This window comes from Entelurus aequoreus, linkage group LG14, assembly GCF_033978785.1.
Source record: "Entelurus aequoreus isolate RoL-2023_Sb linkage group LG14, RoL_Eaeq_v1.1, whole genome shotgun sequence".
Lineage (NCBI taxonomy): Eukaryota > Metazoa > Chordata > Actinopteri > Syngnathiformes > Syngnathidae > Entelurus > Entelurus aequoreus.
In genome coordinates, this window is record NC_084744.1 from 2,993,305 (window position 1) to 3,013,797 (window position 20,493).

Sequence of the window (20,493 nt, forward strand, 5' to 3'; positions counted from 1 at the left end):
GATTTGGTGAATTCTAGCTGTAAATATACTCTCCTCTTAACCACGCCCTTAGCCACCCCCCCCCCCCCCCCACACACACACACATTTAAACGACAAAATGTTTCCAAAGTGCTGCACAACAATATTAAAAACAATATTCAAATATTATCCTTAGCTCCACCAATGACTGAATAAAAACAAAAAATAAATACATATAAAACCAATATAAAAAACACTATAAAATTAAACTTTGAGGGCTCATAAAATCCAAACCGGAGCAGTGATTAAAACTCTTTCATCAACTTTTAATCAGAAGAGTTCAATCTCTCTCCTGTGCTAATTTGAAGCCGACACGACAAACGCGCTCAGAGGAGATAATGTTTGAAAAAAGGTGACTGTTATTACACAAATTTTGTTTTGAAGGGGGAATTGCAAAGTTCCTGTTGATTTTTGCTGGGGGTTGTCAGTGTATGACATATAGGTCTAAGTGAGACCTACACAGAGGTTTTTGTTTCATGTCTCTACGACATTCCTACTGGAAGTTACAGGCAGTTTTGTCTGTGTTTTCTTCTTTAGCATTGTTGCTAAAAGGATGACAACGTACCTGAAGCAAAACAGCTTGATTGATACATCTGTGCAGAAAGCTGGAATACCTGGTTTCTCAGGCTGCTTGGAGCATACAAGCATGATATGGCACCAAATCCAATCTGCCAAGAGGGAAGGAAGAGACCTGCACGTCTTATTCCTAGACCTAGCCAATGCTTTTGGATCCGTCCCTCATTCTCTCATCTGGACAGCCTTCAACTTCTTCCACATCCCAAATACCACCACAAACCTCGTGAAAAACTACTTCCATGATCTGCAATTCTGTGTCAAAACAACAGAATACACAACACCATGGCAATCTCTGGAGGTGGGAATAATGGCTGGATGTACCATCTCCCCTCTAGCCTTCACCATGGCAATGGAAGTGATAATTTGAGCTTCCAAATGGGTTGTGGGTGGAGAACGTCTGAAAGGGGGACAGCGTCTACCTCCCATCCGTGCCTACATGGACGACATGACCACCTTGACCTCAACCATTGCATGCACTAAACATCTGCTGGGAAAGCTTCATGCCAACATTACATGAGCACGGATGAAGTTTAAACCCAGCAAGTCCAGGAGCATATCTATCGTCAAGGGGAACTCACGGACCAGAGGTTCTACATCGAGGATACTCCCATTCCGTTGGTGTCAGAGCTGCCAGTCAAGAGTCTAGGGCGATTGTACAACGCAAGTCTCAAAGACTCAGACCAGAGCAATCAGCTGAGGGAAGAAACCATCAAAGGCCTTGCCCGCATTGACAAGACCTTACTTCCTGGCAAGTTGAAACTGTGGTGCCTACAGTTTGGATTGCTCCCCCGTTTGATGTGGCCACTAACGGTCTATGAGATCCCCATGTCCAAAGTCGAGAAGCTGGAGAGAACAGTCAGTGCATACATCAAGAAGTGGCTTGGCCTTCCACGGTGCCTCAGTAACATCGGCCTATATGGTCATGGTGCCCTGGAACTGCCCATCTTTAGCCTCACGGAGGAGTTTAAATGCACCAAGGTGAGGCTGAGCATGACACTGACTGAGTCTCAAGATGAGGTGATCCGAGCGGTTGCTCCCAGACTGACAACCGGGAGGAAATAGATCCCATCTGAGGCCGTACAACAAGCCAAATCTGCTCTCAGGCATGGAGACATAGTGGGACAAGTGCAGCACGGAAGAGGTGGGTTTGGACTTGGGGCTAGTCGACCCACATGGCACAAGGCAACATCAGCCCAGAGGAGAAAGCTGGTGGTTGATCAGGTTTGACAACAAGAGGAGGCAGACAGATGTGCAACAGCAGTGGCACAGTCCAAACAGGGACAGTGGACTAGCTGGGAAAACCTGGAGCATCGTAAGCTCACATGGAAGGATCTTTGGGAAATGGAAGGGAGCCAAATCAGCTTCATCATCAGAGCCACCTACGATGTTCTTCCCACACCCAAGAACTTAAACCAATGGTTTGGAGAAGATCCTTCTTGTGCACTCTGTCAAACCCCTGCAACACTCCGTCACATCCTCACTGGCTGCAAAATCAGTTTGTCTCAAGGCCGCTACACCTGGAGGCACAACCAGGTCTTGACACAGCTGGCGATCACCCTGGAGGAAAGGAGAAATAACAACAAGGCCCTCCCTCCCCCAATCCCTAGTCACTCAATCACCACTCAGTTTGTAAGAGCAGGACAACTCCCACCAAAACCATCTGCAAGAGTGGAGACAACCCTTCTGGACTCTGCCCGGGACTGGAAAATGCAGGTTGACTTGGACCACAAACTCATCTTCCCGCCTGAAATCATTACAACCAGCTTCAGGCCGGACCTGGTCTTGTGGTCAACCTCCCAGAAGACTGTGTTCATTGTTGAACTAACTGTACCATGGGAAGCAGCAGTTGGTGAAGCATATGAGCGCAAACAACTGAGGTATGCGGACATAGCAGCCGAGGCAGAGCAGCGCGGCTGGCGTGCTCAAATGCAGATAGAAACAAAATAAATAAACCCCTGACTGGAAGGATAGACAGAAGATCAACAATACTATTAAACCATGGACATGTAAATACACGGTTAATAATTTCCAGCTTGGCGAAGCTTAACAATGCTGTTGCTAACAACGCCATTGAAGCGAACTTAGCCATGGGACGGCGGCGGCGGCGGGCGTTGTAGCTTTCAACGACACCCCGGCCGCCATCAGAGTCGGCAAGAAACATATATTTCCCCAAAGTTACGTACGTGACATGCACATAGCGACACGCACGTACGGGCAAGCGATCAAATGTTTGGAAGCCAAAGCTGTACTCACGGTAGCGCGTCTGCTATCCATCTCAAAGTCCTCCTGGTTGTGTTGCTGTAGGCCGCCGCTAATACACCGATCCCACCTACAACTTTCTTATTTGCAGTCTCCATTGTTCATTAAACAAATTGCAAAAGATTCACCAACACAGATGTCCAGAATACAGTGGAGTTTTGGGATGAAAACAGAGCTTTTTTGTATTGGATTCAATGGGTCCGAATACTTCCGCATACGTCATCATACGTAGACGTTTTCAACCGGAAGTGTGGCGGGAAATTTAAAATGTCACTTTATAAGTTAACCCGGCCGTATTGGCATGTGTTGCAATGTTAAGATTTCATCATTGATATATAAACTATCAGACTGCGTGGTCGCTAGTAGTGGCTTTCAGTAGGCCTTTAAACTAGACTGACCATACGTCCTCTTTTCCCCGGACATGTCCTCTTTTGCGGGGCTGTCCGGGCGGGGTTTCTTAAACGTCTCAAATGTCCGGCATTTTGAATCAGGGTTGCGTGTATTTTCAATGTACGTCCAGGGTTAAGAAGGGGTTAAAAACACAACTAATTGTGAAGATGGTGAGGGTGACCATATAAACAACTTTAACACTGTTACAAATATGCGCCACACTGTGAACCCACACCAAACAAGAATGACAAACACATTTTGGGAGAACATCCGCACCGTAACACAATATAAACACAACAGAAGAAATACCCAGAACCCCTTGCAGCACTAACTCTTCTGGGACGCTACAAAATAACCCCCCCCCCCCCCCCCCCCCGCGCCCCACCTCAACCCCAATTTAGAGGTTATTTTGAATAGTTCTACCTCTGCACTTTTTTCCAAAACTGTGAATGTTACAGAATAGAAGTGTGACTTATTTTGTTATACTGTCAAGCAGTGTTGGCGTTAACGCACTTTTTGTGTCTTTTTAACGCATTGAAATCAGAAAGGACGCACTTTTTATTTATTTATTTTTTTTAACCATTTGCGGCCCACAGCTAATGTTTTAAAGGCCCACGGCACATTCTAAAAATACTATTAAAATAAACAAAAACATAACAAAAGTGAAATAAAAAAAGCTTAAAGGTGAAATGTAATTTAGAAAAAGTTGCAATGTTGATTAATAAAACAAAGCTGTTTTTTCTTTCTTTCATACTGTCATAGCTCAAAACATAATATTGAATCAAAATCAATGTTATTATGAATTATTGACCTATCCAAGGTTCCCATTACTTCACATCAAATATTACACTTTGAAACATATTTTTGGTGGAATATTTTGTGTGTTTGCCATTAAAAACATAGTTTTGTTTGGCAAAAAAGGGCGGAAAACAAACAAACAAAAAAACAACATAAAAAAACTACAATAAAATATATATAAAATATAAAATGTATGTATGCCCTGGCACACCATTATCATCATTTCATGACCCAAGCAAAACACTTTTTACACTTTTATACTGAAATAAATACACCTACAACTTATTAAATAAAAACATAGAAAAAACTACCAGGGTAAAGTTTAGATCCATGAAGGAAAGAAGAAAGTGAATGAATGATTATAACTGAATGCTTTTAAATATGTATACAAATTTGTCTTCTTTTTTAATTATTTCTTTTAATGAATGAAGTAACGTTTATGACAACCTTTTTCCAAAACACAATACAGAATGTGAGATATAACAGGATAATGCATACGTTTATCATTTGTTTTCAAAACGCTTACAAAAAAGTGGGACCCCAAAAATTTACTGTGGGACCCCATTTTTATGACTTGATGGGGTCCCTGGGACCCCATTTTGAAATTCCCTAGCGCCAACACTGCGGTCAACAGAGGAGAAAAAATGCTTTATTTAAATAAATATATTATTTATAAAGCAAGTTGGAGTATCATTGGCAAATGTTCACCTAGTCCCGGCCTTGGCACGCATATATGTGTCCTCTTTTTGGGATTTCACAATATGGTCAGCCTACTTAAACGATAGTTTAGTGTGGCTGAAACGGGACTTATGCTAAATAGTTATTTGTTTAAAGGGTTATCCGGCTAAGTGTAGACATGGCCTATGTAGGGACGTTTTTTCTGTCATTTACATTTGTAAGTCGTAACAAAACTAATCATAAATGTTCACATGAAATCAATATTGCCATGAAAGTTAAAAAAAATAAGTGTAACAGTTGTTGTGCGAAATTCTGTATCCCTGAAATATTTTGTATGCTCTGTGCCTTGTTCAGCCAAATATTATGTATCCCCGACTGACTTATTTTGCGATTTACAACGTGAGTCCAAATTCACAAGTTTGGTTGTTGATGATGCTAAGTATCTACAGAATAAAGCACATGATGTTAGTACAAACCCCGTTTCCATATGAGTTGGGAAATGGTGTTAGATGTAAATATAAACGGAATACAATGATTTGCAAATCCTTTTCAAGCCATATTCAGTTGAATATGCTACAAAGACAACATATTTCATGTTCAAACTCATAAACTTTATTTTTTTTTGCAAATAATAATTAACTTAGAATTTCATGGCTGCAACACGTGCCAAAGTAGTTGGGAAAGGGCATGTTCACCACTGTGTTACATGGCCTTTCCTTTGAACAACACTCAGTAAAGGTTTGGGAAGTGAGGAGACACATTTTTGAAGTGGAATTCTTTGCCATTCTTGCTTGATGTACAGCTTAAGTTGTTCAACAGTCCGGGGGTCTCCCTTCTCACATTGCAGGTGCCACACATTTTCAATGGGAGACAGGTCTGGACTACAGGCAGGCCAGTCTAGTACCCGCACTCTTTTACTATGAAGCCACGTTGATGTAACACGTGGCTTGGCATTGTCTTGCTGAAATAAGCAGGGGCGTCCATGCTAACGTTGCTTGGATGGCAACATATGTTGCTCCAAAAGCTGTATGTACCTTTCAGCATTAATGGTGCCTTCACAGATGTGTAAGTTACCCATGTCTTGGCCACTAATACACCCCCATACCATCACACATGCTGCCTTTTACACTTTGCGCCTAGAACAATCCGGATGGTTCTTTTCCTCTTTGGTCCGGAGGACACGACGTCCACAGTTTCCAAAAACAATTTGAAATGTGGACTCGTCAGACCACAGAAGACTTTTCCACTCTGTATCAGTCCATCTTAGATGAGCTCAGGCCCAGCGAAGCCGACGGCATTTCTGGGTGTTGTTGATAAACGGTTTTCGCCTTGCATAGGAGAGTTTTAACTTGCACTTACAGATGTAGCAACCAACTGTAGTTACTGACAGTGGGTTTCTGAAGTGTTCCTGAGCCCATGTGGTGATATCCTTTACACACTGATGTGGCTTGTTGATGCAGTACAGCCTGAGGGATGGAAGGTCACGGGCTTAGCTGCTTACGTGCAGTGATTTCTCCACATTCTCTCAACCCTTTGATGATATTACGGAGCGTAGATGGTGAAATCCCTCAATTCCTTGCAATAGCTGCTTGAGAAAGGTTGTTCTTAAACTGTTCAACAATCTGCTCAGGCATTTGTTGACAAAGTGGTGACCCTCGCCCCATTCTTGTTTGTGAATGACTGAGCATTTCATGGAATCTACTTTTATACCCAATCATGGCACCCACCTGTTCCCAATTAGCCTGTTCACCTGTGGGATGTTCCAAATAAGTCTTTGATGAGCATTCCTCAACTTTATCAGTATTTATTGCCACCTTTCCCAACTTCTTCGGCACGTGTTGCTGGCTTCAAATTCTAAAGTTAATGATTATTTGCAAAAAAAAAAAAAAGTATGAGTTTGAACATGAAATATGTTGTCTTTGTAGCATATTCAACTGAATATGGGTTGAAAATGATTTGCAAATCATTGTATTCCGTTTATATTTACATCTAACACAATTTCCCAACTCATATGGAAACGGGGTTTGTACTTTCCTGCTTTGCACACAGTGCATTCTGCTTCCCGTGTGTCACGGCCAGGACGAAAACACGGGTACCTTTTCCGCAAATCATCCGTGAAGTTGCATTTACGTTTCGGCTTCTCTCTTGTGTTCTGTCTGTCTCTCCACTCTCTCTCTCTCTCTCTGCCCCTCCCTCACGAATGCTGCTGCGTGTGCACACCTTCACAATTTGTTTTGTTTTTAACCCGTTCTTAACCCTGGACGTACATTGAAAATACACGCAACCCTAACTCAAAATGCCGGACATTTGAGGCATTTAAGAAACCCCGCCCGGACAGCCCCGCAAAAGAGGACATGTCCGGGGAAAAGAGGACGTATGGTCAGTCTAACCAACAATATGTTTGACGATCAAATAATGATCGTAATAATCCACGTTTTGTATCATTGACATGGCTAGTCTAAAAAACATGTCTGAACAAGGCACAGAGCTGTTTTGGGAGGAGATGATGGATTGGCTGAGAAACAAGGGTGTGCAAATGTCCCCATTCTCTATAGAAGAGATCGAATTTGGTATTTTTATAAACGACTGTAACATAGAAATGTTTGTCAACGTTATTATGCTCGAGGAAAAAATGTTTCTATATAAATGTTAAATTAGGAAGTAAGGCCTACATTTTCTAATTGGCTTAATTGTTTTCAATTATCAATCAAATCTTGGAGAATGATTAAAGAGTACAAAAGCCCTTAAATTGATATATTTGTTAAAAACATTTAAAGTGATTTAGGTAGCCCTTTTTGTCTTTTTAAATATTTTTTTTATTATTGTAACCTATTTGTATGGGCTTGCCTCTTTGTGATGTTAAATTCCTGTTATAAGCTGTGATACAGTATATGCCCTGAGCTCTTATTTTGAAGGCGCCAAGAGCGGAAGTGGTGACACGTGGTAATGTAACCGATGGTTTATATATGTCGCCTATACTGTATAAAAACTACAAATTCACAAACACGGAGGCTCCAGTTGTACACCACTTTATTTCCTTTCTTTCAAAAACCTCCGCTCCACTACAACGTGTCACCACTTCCGCTCTTAGCGCCTTCAAAATAAGAGCTCAAGGCGTATACAGGAACTTAAGAGGCAAGCCCATGAAAATAGGTTACATTATTGTTATTTATTAATATGTAATACTCTTTTCTGTATTTGCTTTTGTTTTTTTTCCCTGTTGTTGAAAGTGCCTTGACGGTTGTGTGAATTATAAATGTATGCCTGTTCAATTATAAAAAAATAAAAAAAACACAACATTTCGCAGGACACCGGCAACTAACCTTCATTTGTCGTCTCCTCGGCAGGGCATAAAGTTTTCTTTTTTGATCAGCTGTTCCTGCGTCCCACCATAACAACACGCTGACGCCAATCCAAAGTATATTTGAAAAAAAAAAAATTACAGGGTTTATTTTCACTTTTCTTTCAGACAAACAAAGAATAGCAAAAAAAAAAATCATACCGATGACGTAAGCACAAACACGTCACTGAGGCACTTTGACGTCTTTAGTCCATGGACAGGAAGGGAATAATACTATTTTAAACTATATATCAATAATTAATAATTAATTATTAATGAAAAATTAATAATTAATTAACTCGGTCAAAAAAAGCTGACCTTCCAAAACAAACCATCGTCACATTTACGGCAGTTGCTGACAATTTACGACAGTTGCTGGCACTTTACGACACCCAGTCTAAACAGAGCAATTACTTGGACAGGAAGTGAAAGGTAATATTTTAAACTATATGCCAATAAGATACATACGTTTAACACGGTCAAAAAAGCTGCGGTTCCTTACAAAACATCGTCAATTTTTTTTTGAAATTTTTATTTATTCATCTCCTTCATTGATTTGCATTGTTGATCAATTTACGACAGTTACTGGCACCCAGTCTAAAGAGCGCAACCTAATAGAGCGCAACTACATGGATAGGAAGTGAAAGGTAATATTTTAAACTATATACCAATAATATACATACGTTTATTTACATATAAATTGACATGCGTTTAACACGGTCAACTGACCTTCCAAAACAAATCATCGTCACATTTACGGCAGTTACTGGCACTTTACGACACCCAGTCTAAACAGAGCAAACTGTATTATTATTAATATTTATTTATTTATTTTATAAACCTTTATTTATAAATTGCAACATTTACAAACAAATGAGAAATAATAATCAAAATTAGTAGAAAAACAGTACAAAACAATGCCAGGGGGTTGTAAACTCAATAAAGTAACTAAAATAGAATGGAAAATATATATATATATATATATATATATATATATATATATATATATATATATATATATATATATATATATATATATATATATATATATATATATAACAAAGTGCAAAGCCATAGGCTCACACAAGTTCAGTAAATAAATTACATTTGGAACACAGCATCATCGTTTTCACAGCTTTTTGGTTGTTAGAGGTAGAGTTCTAATTATTTTTTAAAAACAGAGCAAACTAATAGAGCGCAGCTACATGGACAGGAAGTGAAATATAATATTTTAAACTACATACCAATAATGTAGCAAAATGCCAAATATACAGTCATGTAAGCTATTGATGTATAATTGAATGTACTTTAAACAAAGCATGATATGTAAACATAAGACATAAGTGTAAATATGTCTGAAATGGCTCTAACAATAAGATTGCTCGAATCAAATACAACATCCTCCTCCCGCAATATACGATCTTTGGTCATGCACAACTCCAACAACATAACAGAATAATTCATGCTCACAGTTTTGCTCAATGTGCTTTTAAAAACAGTTGCAATCATCAATCAATCAAAGTTGACTTATATAGCCCTAAATCACCAGTGTCTCAAAGGGCTGCACAAGCCACAACAACATCCACGGCTCAGATCCCACATCAGGGCAAGGAAAAACTCAACCCAATGGGATGACAATGAGAAACCTTGGAGAGGACCGCAGATGTGGGGACCCCCGCCCCCTGGGCGACCGGTGCAATGGACGTCGAGTGGATCTAACATAATAGTGTGAGAGTCCAGTCCATAGTGGATCTAACATAATAGTGTGAGAGTCCAGTCCATAGTGGATCTAACATAATAGTGAGAGTCCAGTCCATAGTGGATCTAACATAATAGTGTGAGAGTCCAGTCCATAGTGGATCTAACATAATAGTGTGAGAGTCCAGTCCATAGTGGATCTAACATAATAGTGTGAGAGTCCAGTCCATAGTGGATCTAACATAATAGTGAGAGTCCAGTCCATAGTGGATCTAACATAATAGTGTGAGAGTCCAGTCCATAGTGGATCTAACATAATAGTGAGAGTCCAGTCCATAGTGGATCTAACATAATAGTGTGAGAGTCCAGTCCATAGTGGATCTAACATAATAGTGAGAGTCCAGTCCATAGTGGATCTAACACAATAGTGTGAGCCAGCCTCTCCAGGAAGGAGAGTCCGTCATCCCGTGTTATCCTCACATGACCATGGATGGCAGCTGAGGATTCACTTGTTGAAAGGTTCAATTCATGAAAATATTTGCAGAAAGAACAAGTTATTTGTTGGTGCAGATTGCCCTGAAGAAAGACACACGCTTACAAGAGAGACAGAAACACAGCAGCGTGACCTCAGTTAAAGACAACACGTCCTCGGGCCTCAAAGCTGGAGCGGGAATGCTTCCTTCAGGACACTTTCAAAGTAAAAGCATGTGTGCCTTTTTTTTTTTGTTTCTCCACAGCGTTCATCTGTCACCACAACAGCTTCCTCATCTACGGTTCCCTGGCAGAGCCCACGCTGACCCACTGGACTCGGGTCACGCACATCTCGGTGGGGACGTCGCTCGCCATCAGCGCCGTGTTCGCACTGGGGGGCTACGTCACCTTCACGGGATACACGCAAGGTAGGAACACACACACACACACACACACACACACACACACACACACACACACACACACACACTGACCAGAGTGTGTTTGCTAAAAGGAGACATATTTGAGAACTTCTGCAGAGATGACATCCTGGCAGCGGTTGGACGCTTCTGCTTTGGCGTCAGCATCATCACCACCTTTCCACTGGAGTGTTTTGTTACTCGAGAGGTATGTCCTTTCTTTTTTTAAGATATACAGTATTTGACAAAAGTATTTGGCCACTCATCCAAATGACGAGAATCAGGTGTCCTACTCACTTTGTATCAAATCAAGCACTTAGACATGGAGACTGGTTCTACAAACATTTGTGAAAGAATGGGCCGCTTTCAGTGATTTCCAGCGTGGAACTGTCACAGGATGCCACCTGTGCAACAAATCCAGTCGTGAAATTTCCCCACTCCTAAATATTCCAAAAAATAACTTTATCAAATTTTTTTTATTTTATTTTTTTAAATTTTTTAAATTTTTTTTTATTTTTTTATTATTATTTTTTTTTAATACACTGTAGAATTTTGAGGTTGTTTACTCAATGTAAAGTGTTTTTTTTACAAATAAAATCTATTATTATTATTATTATTATTATAAGAAAAGTGAAGAGTTTGGGGAACAACAGCAACTCAGCCACCAAGTGGTAGACCAGGTAAACTGACAGAGAGGTCAGCATAGTGCAAAGACTTCCTGCACAGTCACTTGCTACTTCATGTGACCTTCCAATCAGCCCACGTACAGTACGCAGAGAGCTTCATGGAATGGCTTTCCATGGCCGAGCAGCTGTGTCTAAGCCATACATCACCAAGTCCAATGCAAAGCGTGGGATGCAGTGGTGTAAAGGACATCGCCACTGGACTCTAGAGCAGTGGAGACGCCTTCTCTGGACTGATGAGTCACGCTTTTCCATCTGGCAACCTGATGGACCGGTTTGGAGGTTGCCAGGAGAACGCTACATTTCGGACTGCATTGTGCCGAGTGTGGAATTCGGTGGAGGAGGAATTATGCTGTGGGGTTGTTTTTCAGGAGTTAGTTCCAGTGAAAGGAACTTTGAATGCTCCAGGATACCAAAACAGTTTGGACAATTCCATGCTCTCAACTTTGAGGGAACAGTCTGGAGCGGGGCCCTTCCTCTTCCAACATGACTGTGCACCAGTGGTCCATAAAGACATGGATGACAGAGTCCGGTGTGGATGAACTTGACTGGCCTGCACAGAGTCCTGACCTGAACTCCGATAGAACACCTTTGGGATGAATTAAAACTGAGACCGAGAGCCAGGCCTTCTCCACCAACATCAGTGTGTGACCTCACCAATGCACTTTTGGAAGAATGGTGGAACATTCCTATAAAGGCACTCCGCAACCTTGTGGACAGCCTTCCCAGAAGAGTTGCAAAAGGTGGACCCACATCATATTGAACCCTATGGGTTAGGAATGGGATGGCACTTCAACTTCATATGTGAGTCAAGGCGGGTGGCCAAATACTTTTGTCAATATAGTGTGTTTCCAGCACGTTTTACAAGACAAAAGGTCAGCATGAACTATTTGAGACAAGAACCACTACGGTTTCAATCATAACAAAGATGACAATATTTATAGTAGGCAGTCGTCCCTCCTCACATTGCACATTGCAAACCACATCCATCATTTGTTATCTATTTTATTTCTTCAAAGTAGAGTTGTCTCCATACCAATATTGTGGTACCGGTACCAAAATGTATTTTAAAACTTTTCTAAATGAAGAGGACCACAAAAAATGTCATTATTGTCTTTATTGTAACAAAAAATCATAGTGTACATGAAACATATGTTTATTATTGTCATTTAGTCCTTAAATAAAATAGTCAACATACTAGACAACTTGTCTTTTAGTAGTAAGTAAACAAACAAAGTTGGCCCTAAATTGTCCCTAAGTTGGCCCTAATTGTGCCTAAATTGGCCTAATTTGCCTAAATTGGCCCTAATTGGCCCTAAATTTGCCCTAAATAAGTTGGCCCTAAATAAGTTGGCCCTAATTGGCTCTAAATTGGCCCTACAAACATTTTACAAAGTGATCACTGCAGACAGTTGTTTGCCAATGTAGTCCTTCAATAAAATAGTGAACATACTAGACAACTTGTCTTTTAGTAGTAAGTAAACAAACACAGTTGGCCCTAATTAGCCCTAAGTTGGCCCTAAATTGGCTCTAAATTGGCCCTACAAACATTTTACAAAGTGATCACTGCAGACAGTTGTTTGCCAATTTAGTCCTTAAATAAAATAGTGAACATACTAGACAACTTGTCTTTTAGTAGTAAGTAAACAAACACAGTTGGCCCTAAATTGGGCCTAATTTGGCCCTAAATTGGCCCTAATTTGCCTAAATTGGCCCTAACTTGGCCCTGAATTGGCCCATAATAAGTTGGCTCTATTTAGCCCTAAGTTGGCCCTGAATTGGCCCTAATTAGCCCTAAGTTGGCCCTAAATTGGCTCTAAATTGGCCCTAAAAACATTTTACAAAGTGATCACTGCAGACAGTTGTTTGCCAATTTAGTCCTTAAATAAAATAGTGAACATACTAGACAACTTGTCTTTTAGTAGTAAGTAAACAAACAAAGTTGGCCCTAAATTGGCCCTGAGTTGGCCCTAATTTGACTGCTGACTAAGCAGTAACATAGTGTGTCATTTATACACCTATTATTTTGTACACATTATGAGGGACAAACTGTAAAAATGGATTATTAATCCACTTGTTCATTTACTGTTAATATCTGCTTATTTTCTGTTTGAACATGTTCTATCTACACTTCTGTTCAAATGTAATAATCACTTATTCTTCTCTTCTTTGATACTTGACATTAGTTTTGGACGATACCACACATTTAGGTATCGATGCGATACCAAGCAGTTACAGGATCATACATTGGTCATATTCAAAGTCCTCATGTGTCCAGGGACGTATTTACGGACTTTATAAACATAATATGAATTTTCAAAAATGGAAAAAAGATTTTGTGACGATAAAATATATCGATGTAATCATAGTAGTATCGACTAGATACGCTCCTGTACTTGGTATCATTACAGTGGATGTCAGGTGTAGATCCACCCATGGCATTTGTTTATATTGTGACGCGGGTGAGCTATTGTATCCTCCTACGGTGTGTAGTGAAGCATGTTTAGATATTCCTCATCCTCCAGTGATAATGCTACTTGAAAGAAACTCACTTTGTCACCATGGAGGCCAGGATTAGTGATTTAGAAGTAGCTAAAACACTGCGGATGGATGTTAGCCGCTAGCTAGCTAGCCATGTCTTAAAGCAGCTCTTCCTGAGGGTGTTTCAGTGTTATAACTTCTGACTTTTTACACCAAAATGCGTCCATTCTCCCTTTTCTGTCTACACACTGTGTCTGCTTGTAAGTACTCTGTGTGTGTGCGCTGCCCAACATGCTCCTCTGCTCCTAAAACCAGCAATGTCACCACGTCACGCCCGGGAACCGGTACTTTTCAAACAGAGTTTGGTACCGTTTTTGATTGACGAGTAGCGCGATGCTATACTAGTACCGGTACAACCCTAGTACAAACCAATATTTACAATACAACAATAACAGATTCGCTATTAAAACAGACTAAAACACTTCAGTGAAACAAAACAAACGCGAGAAATGCAAAATAGTGTTTTTTTCCTAACATTGTGTCTATTTATTTTAGTTATGTTTAAAAACCTTTTTGAGCACATTTTTGAAACATGTTGCAGGCATCGAATTCCAAATGAGCTAATAATTGCAAAAAATAACACATTTTACCAGTTCAAACGTTAAATATCTTGTCTTTGCAGTCTTTTCCATTTGAAATGTGGACTCGTCAGACCACAGAACACTTTTCCACTTTGTATCAGTCCATCTTAGATGAGCTCGGGGCCAGCGAAGCCGGCGGCGTTTCCGGGTGTTGTTGATAAATGGCTGTGGCTTTGCATAGTAGAGTTTTAACTTGCACTTACAGATGTAGTGACCGACTGTAGTTACTGACAGTGGTTTTCTGAAGTGTTCCTGAGCCCATGTGGTGATATCCTTTACACACCGATGTCGTTTTTTTGATGCAGTTACGATCCAAGGTGCGTAATAGCATGGCTTACGTGCAGTGATTTCTCCAGATTCTCTGAACCTTTTGATGATATTACGGAGCGTAGATGGTGAAATCCCTAAATTCCTTGCAATAGCTGCTTGAGAAAGGTTGTTCTTAAACTGTTCAACAATTTGCTCAGGCATTTGTTGACAAAGTGGTGACCCTCGCCCCATCCTTGTTTGTGAATGACTGAGCATTTCATGGAAGCTGCTTTTATACCCAATCATGGCACCCACCTGTTCCCAATTAGCCTGTTCACCTGTGGGATGTTCCAAATAAGTGTTTGATGAGCATTCCTCAACTTTCTCACTCTTTTTTGCCACTTGTGCCAGCTTTTTTGAAACATACCGCCCCAGTAGAGTAGTAGTAGAGTTTTAATTTGCACTTATAGATGTGGCGACCAACTGTCGTTACTGACAGTAGCCTATTTTTCCCTTAATAAATTCCAAAAATTTCCCGGATTTCCCAGAATTCCAGTTTTTCCAGGACATTTTTCCCATTCAGAATGAATTGGCCATTTTTCAAATGTCCACCATTTCCACATTTTTTAACCGATACAAACCATTCCACCTTCAACATGTTCCATCCATCCTGGACATTCAAACTATTATTTTTCCCAAGTTCCAAAAATTTTTCCAGGAATTCCCGTTTTTTCAAACCCTTTTTTCACCCTTTTTTCGGTCGACTACTCCTTCCACATTTTTCATCCGATTCAAATTGTCCAACTTCAAACTGTTCAGCCTATTCGAGGATTTCCCTTGACAGATTCCGAACATTTCCCAGAATTCCAGTTTTTCCAGGACATTTTTCCCATTCAGAATGAATTGGCCATTTTTCAAATTTCCACCATTTCTACATTTTTCAACCGATACAAACCATTCCACCTTCAACACATTCCACTCATCCTGGACATTCAAACTATTATTTTTCCCAAGTTCCAAAAAAAATTCCAGGAATTCCCATTTTTTCAAACCCTTTTTTCACCCTTTTTTCGGTCGACTACTCCTTCCACATTTTTCATCCGATTCAAATTGTCCAACTTCAAACTGTTCAGCCTATTCGAGGATTTCCCTTGACAGATTCCGAACATTTCCCAGAATTCCAGTTTTTCCAGGACATTTTTCCCATTCAGAATGAATTGGCCATTTTTCAAATTTCCACCATTTCTACATTTTTCAACCGATACAAACCATTCCACCTTCAACACATTCCACTCATCCTGGACATTCAAACTATTATTTTTCCCAAGTTCCAAAAAAAATTCCAGGAATTCCCATTTTTTCAAACCCTTTTTTCACCCTTTTTTCGGTCGACTACTCCTTCCACATTTTTCATCCGATTCAAACCATTCCAACTTCAAACTGTTCAGCCTATTCGGGGATTTCCCTTGACAGATTCCAAACATTTCCCGGATTTCCCAGAATTCCAGGTTTTCCGGGACATTTTTCCCATTCAGAATGAATTGGCCATTTTTCAAATGTCCACCATTTCCACATTTTTCAACCGATACAAACCATTCCACCTTCAACATGTTCCATCCATCCTGGACATTCAAACTATTATTTTTCTCAAGTTCCAAAAAAATTCCAGGAATTCCCGTTTTTTAAAGCCCTTTTTTCACCTTTTTTTTCGGTCGACTACTCCTTCCACATTTTTCAACCGATACAAACCATTCCACCTTCAACACATTCCAATCATCCTGGACATTCAAACTATTATTTTTCTCAAGTTCCAAAAAAATTCCAGGAATTCCCGTTTTTTAAAGCCCTTTTTTCACCTTTTTTTTCGGTCGACTACTCCTTCCACATTTTTCAACCGATACAAACCATTCCACCTTCAACACATTCCAATCATCCTGGACATTCAAACTATTATTTTTCCCAAGTTCCAAAAAAATTTCCAGGAATTCCCGTTTTTTCAAACCCTTTTTTCACCCTTTTTTCGGTCGACTACTCCTTCCACATTTTTCATCCGATTCAAACCGTTCCAACTTCAAACTGTTCAGCCTATTCGGGGATTTCCCTTGACAGATTCCGAACATTTCCCAGAATTCCAGTTTTTCCAGGACATTTTTCCCATTCAGAATGAATTGGCCATTTTTTACATTTCCACCATTTCCACATTTTTCAACCGATACAAACCATTCCACCTTCAACACATTCCACTCATCCTGGACATTCAAACTATTATTTTTCCCAAGTTCCAAAAAATTTTCCAGGAATTCCCGTTTTTTCAAACCCTTTTTTCACCCTTTTTTCGGTCAACTACTCCTTCCACATTTTTCATCCGATTCAAACCGTTCCAACTTCAAACTGTTCAGCCTATTCGGGGATTTCCCTTGACAGATTCCGAACATTTCCCGGATTTCCCAGAATTCCAGGTTTTCCGGGACATTTTTCCCATTCAGAATCAATTGGCCATTTTTTTACATTTCCACCATTTCCACATTTTTCAACCGATACAAACCATTCCACCTTCAACATGTTCCATCCATCCTGGACATTCAAACTATTATTTTTCTCAAGTTCCAAAAAAAATTCCAGGAATTCCCGTTTTTTAAAGCCCTTTTTTCACCTTTTTTTGTCGGTCGACTACTCCTTCCACATTTTTCAACCGTTCCAAAACATTCCTCTTAATCAGAACAAAAAAACGAAGTTGTCTTTTAAACTGGAAAAATTCCCGGTTTTCCCCAAATTCCAGGAATTCCGTAATACTAATTCTCAATTAAAAATTTTGCTACTTCAACATTTCTCGACCGTTTTGAAAAATTCCAACACCAAACCATTCAAAAAATTCTAGTTTTTTTTTTACCATTCTCAAAAAAATCCCTCTTTTCCTGGAATACCTACATTTCCATGAAATTCACCATTGAAAATAATGGGACATTTTTCTAAGTTCCACAACTCCCACATTTTTTATCCGATTCAAACCGTTCCAAGTTCAGGAATTGTGTGCTTAACTTCAACAATCAACATGAGTCCCTAAATTCCTTGCAATAGCTGCTTGAGAAAGGTTGTTCTTAAACTGTTCAACAATTTGCTCAGGCATTTGTTGACAAAGTGGTGACCCTCACCCCGTCCTTGTTTGTGAATGACTGAGCATTTCATGGAAGCTGCTTTTATACCCAATCATGGCACCCACCTGTTCCCAATTAGCCCGTTCACCCGTGGGATGTTCCAAATAAGTCTTGGATGAGCATTCCTCAACTTTCTCACTCTTTTTTGCCACTTGTGCCAGCTTTTTTGAAACATACCGCCCCAGTAGAGTAGTAGTAGAGTTTTAATTTGCACGTATAGATGTAGCGACCAACTGTCGTTACTGACAGTGGCCTATTTTTCCCTTAATAAATTCCAAAAATTTCCCGGATTTCCCAGAATTCCAGTTTTTCCAGGACATTTTTCCCATTCAGAATGAATTGGCCATTTTTCAAATGTCCACCATTTCCACATTTTTTAACCGATACAAACCATTCCACCTTCAACACATTCCACTCATCCTGGACATTCAAACTATTATTTTTCCCAAGTTCCAAAATTTTTTCCAGGAATTCCCGTTTTTTCAAACCCTTTTTTCACCCTTTTTTCGGTCGACTACTCCTTCCACATTTTTCATCCGATTCAAATTGTCCAACTTCAAACTGTTCAGCCTATTCGAGGATTTCTCTTGACAGATTCCGAACATTTCCCAGAATTCCAGTTTTTCCAGGACATTTTTCCCATTCAGAATGAATTGGCCATTTTTCAAATTTCCACCATTTCTACATTTTTCAACCGATACAAACCATTCCACCTTCAACACATTCCACTCATCCTGGACATTCAAACTATTATTTTTCCCAAGTTCCAAAAAAAATTCCAGGAATTCCCATTTTTTCAAACCCTTTTTTCACCCTTTTTTCGGTCGACTACTCCTTCCACATTTTTCATCCGATTCAAACCATTCCAACTTCAAACTGTTCAGCCTATTCGGGGATTTCCCTTGACAGATTCCGAACATTTCCCGGATTTCCCAGAATTCCAGGTTTTCCGGGACATTTTTCCCATTCAGAATGAATTGGCCATTTTTTACATTTCCACATTTTTCAACCGATACAAACCATTCCACCTTCAACATGTTCCATCCATCCTGGACATTCAAACTATTATTTTTCTCAAGTTCCAAAAAAAATTCCAGGAATTCCCATTTTTTAAAGCCCTTTTTTCACCTTTTTTTTTCGGTCGACTACTCCTTCCACATTTTTCAACCGTTCCAAAACATTCCTCTTAATCAGAACAAAAAAACGAAGTTGTCTTTTAAACTGGAAAAATTCCCGGTTTTCCCCAAATTCCAGGAATTCCGTAATACTAATTCTCAATTAAAAATGTTGCTACTTCAACATTTCTCGACCGTTTTGAAAAATTCCAACACCAAACCATTCAAAAAATTCTAGTTTTTTTTTACCATTCTCAAAAAAATCCCTCTTTTCCTGGAATACCTACATTTCCATGAAATTCACCATTGAAAATAATGGGACATTTTTCTAAGTTCCACAACTCCCACATTTTTTATCCGATTCAAACCGTTCCAAGTTCAGGAATTGTGTGCTTAACTTCAACGTTCAACATGAGTCCCTAAATTCCTTGCAATAGCTGCTTGAGAAAGGTTGTTCTTAAACTGTTCAACAATTTGCTCAGGCATTTGTTGACAAAGTGGTGACCCTCGCCCCGTCCTTGTTTGTGAATGACTGAGCATTTCATGGAATCTACTTTTATACCCAATCATGGCACCCACCTGTTCCCAATTAGCCTGTTCACCTGTGGGATGTTCCAAATAAGTCTTGGATGAGCATTCCTCAGTCTTTTTTGCCACTTGTGCCAGCTTTTTTGAAACATGTCGCAGACATCAAAGTCCAAATGAGCTAATATTTGCAAAAAATAACAAAGTTCACAGTTGGAACATGAAATATGTACATGTCCAAATGAAAGGTAGTGGCACCCAGCTCTAACAGGGAAGGTGTATCTTCCAGGTGGTGTCACATGCTGTGGGCTGGCGGGAGCTGTCCGGACTGGAGCACACGTCTCTGACCGTCATCATAGTCGCGGCCTGCACAGCCATCTCTCTGGCCTACGACTGTCTGGGAATCGTCCTGGAACTGAACGTAAGTCACGAGTCTTTTCTCTTCAGGACACGTTTCACCTCCTTCCTGCTCCCGACTCTCAGGGCGCGGTGAGCGCCACGCCGCTGATCTTCATCATCCCCTCCGCCTGCTACCTCAAACTGTCCTCGGGTCGCCGGTACCACCGGGACCACTGGATCCCCGCCTTGCTCATTCTCGTGGGAGCCCTCGTCATGGTCAGCAGTCTGACCCTGACCTTCCTCAACCCCCAGGACTGTTCTCACGGGGCCGACTTGTTCTACTGTGGGGGGGCTAATGTCTCTGCCACACTACCACCTCTATGAGTATGACACGCCCCCTTGACACACGTGTATAATGTCTTATATTTATCACCTTGTTTACTCCTTTATGTTTACATTTGATGGAAGTGGAAGCGTGAAAGAAATACACTATATTGCCAAAAGTACTTGGCCACCCATCCAAATGATGAGAATCAGGTGTCCTAATCACTTAACCCGGTGTATCAAATCAAGCACTTAGGCATGGAGGCCGCTCTCAGTGATTTCCAGCGTGGAACTGTCATAGGATGCCACCTGTGCAACAAATCCAGTCGTGAAA

General features: G+C 40.3%; 1 protein-coding gene across 2 annotated transcripts in view; it reads left to right on the top strand.

The window, feature by feature from the left end:
* The window catches only part of slc38a11 (solute carrier family 38 member 11), a 43,209-nt gene extending 22,716 nt beyond the window's left edge, over nucleotides 1-20,493 (top strand). For both annotated transcript variants that reach the window (XM_062068762.1, XM_062068763.1), the window contains 4 exons: nucleotides 10,495-10,656; nucleotides 10,743-10,855; nucleotides 19,786-19,917; nucleotides 19,980-20,493. In XM_062068762.1, the coding sequence (XP_061924746.1) occupies nucleotides 10,495-10,656; nucleotides 10,743-10,855; nucleotides 19,786-19,917; nucleotides 19,980-20,219 (647 nt within the window). In that variant the 3' untranslated portion in view covers nucleotides 20,220-20,493. The remainder of the gene's footprint in view (nucleotides 1-10,494; nucleotides 10,657-10,742; nucleotides 10,856-19,785; nucleotides 19,918-19,979) is intronic.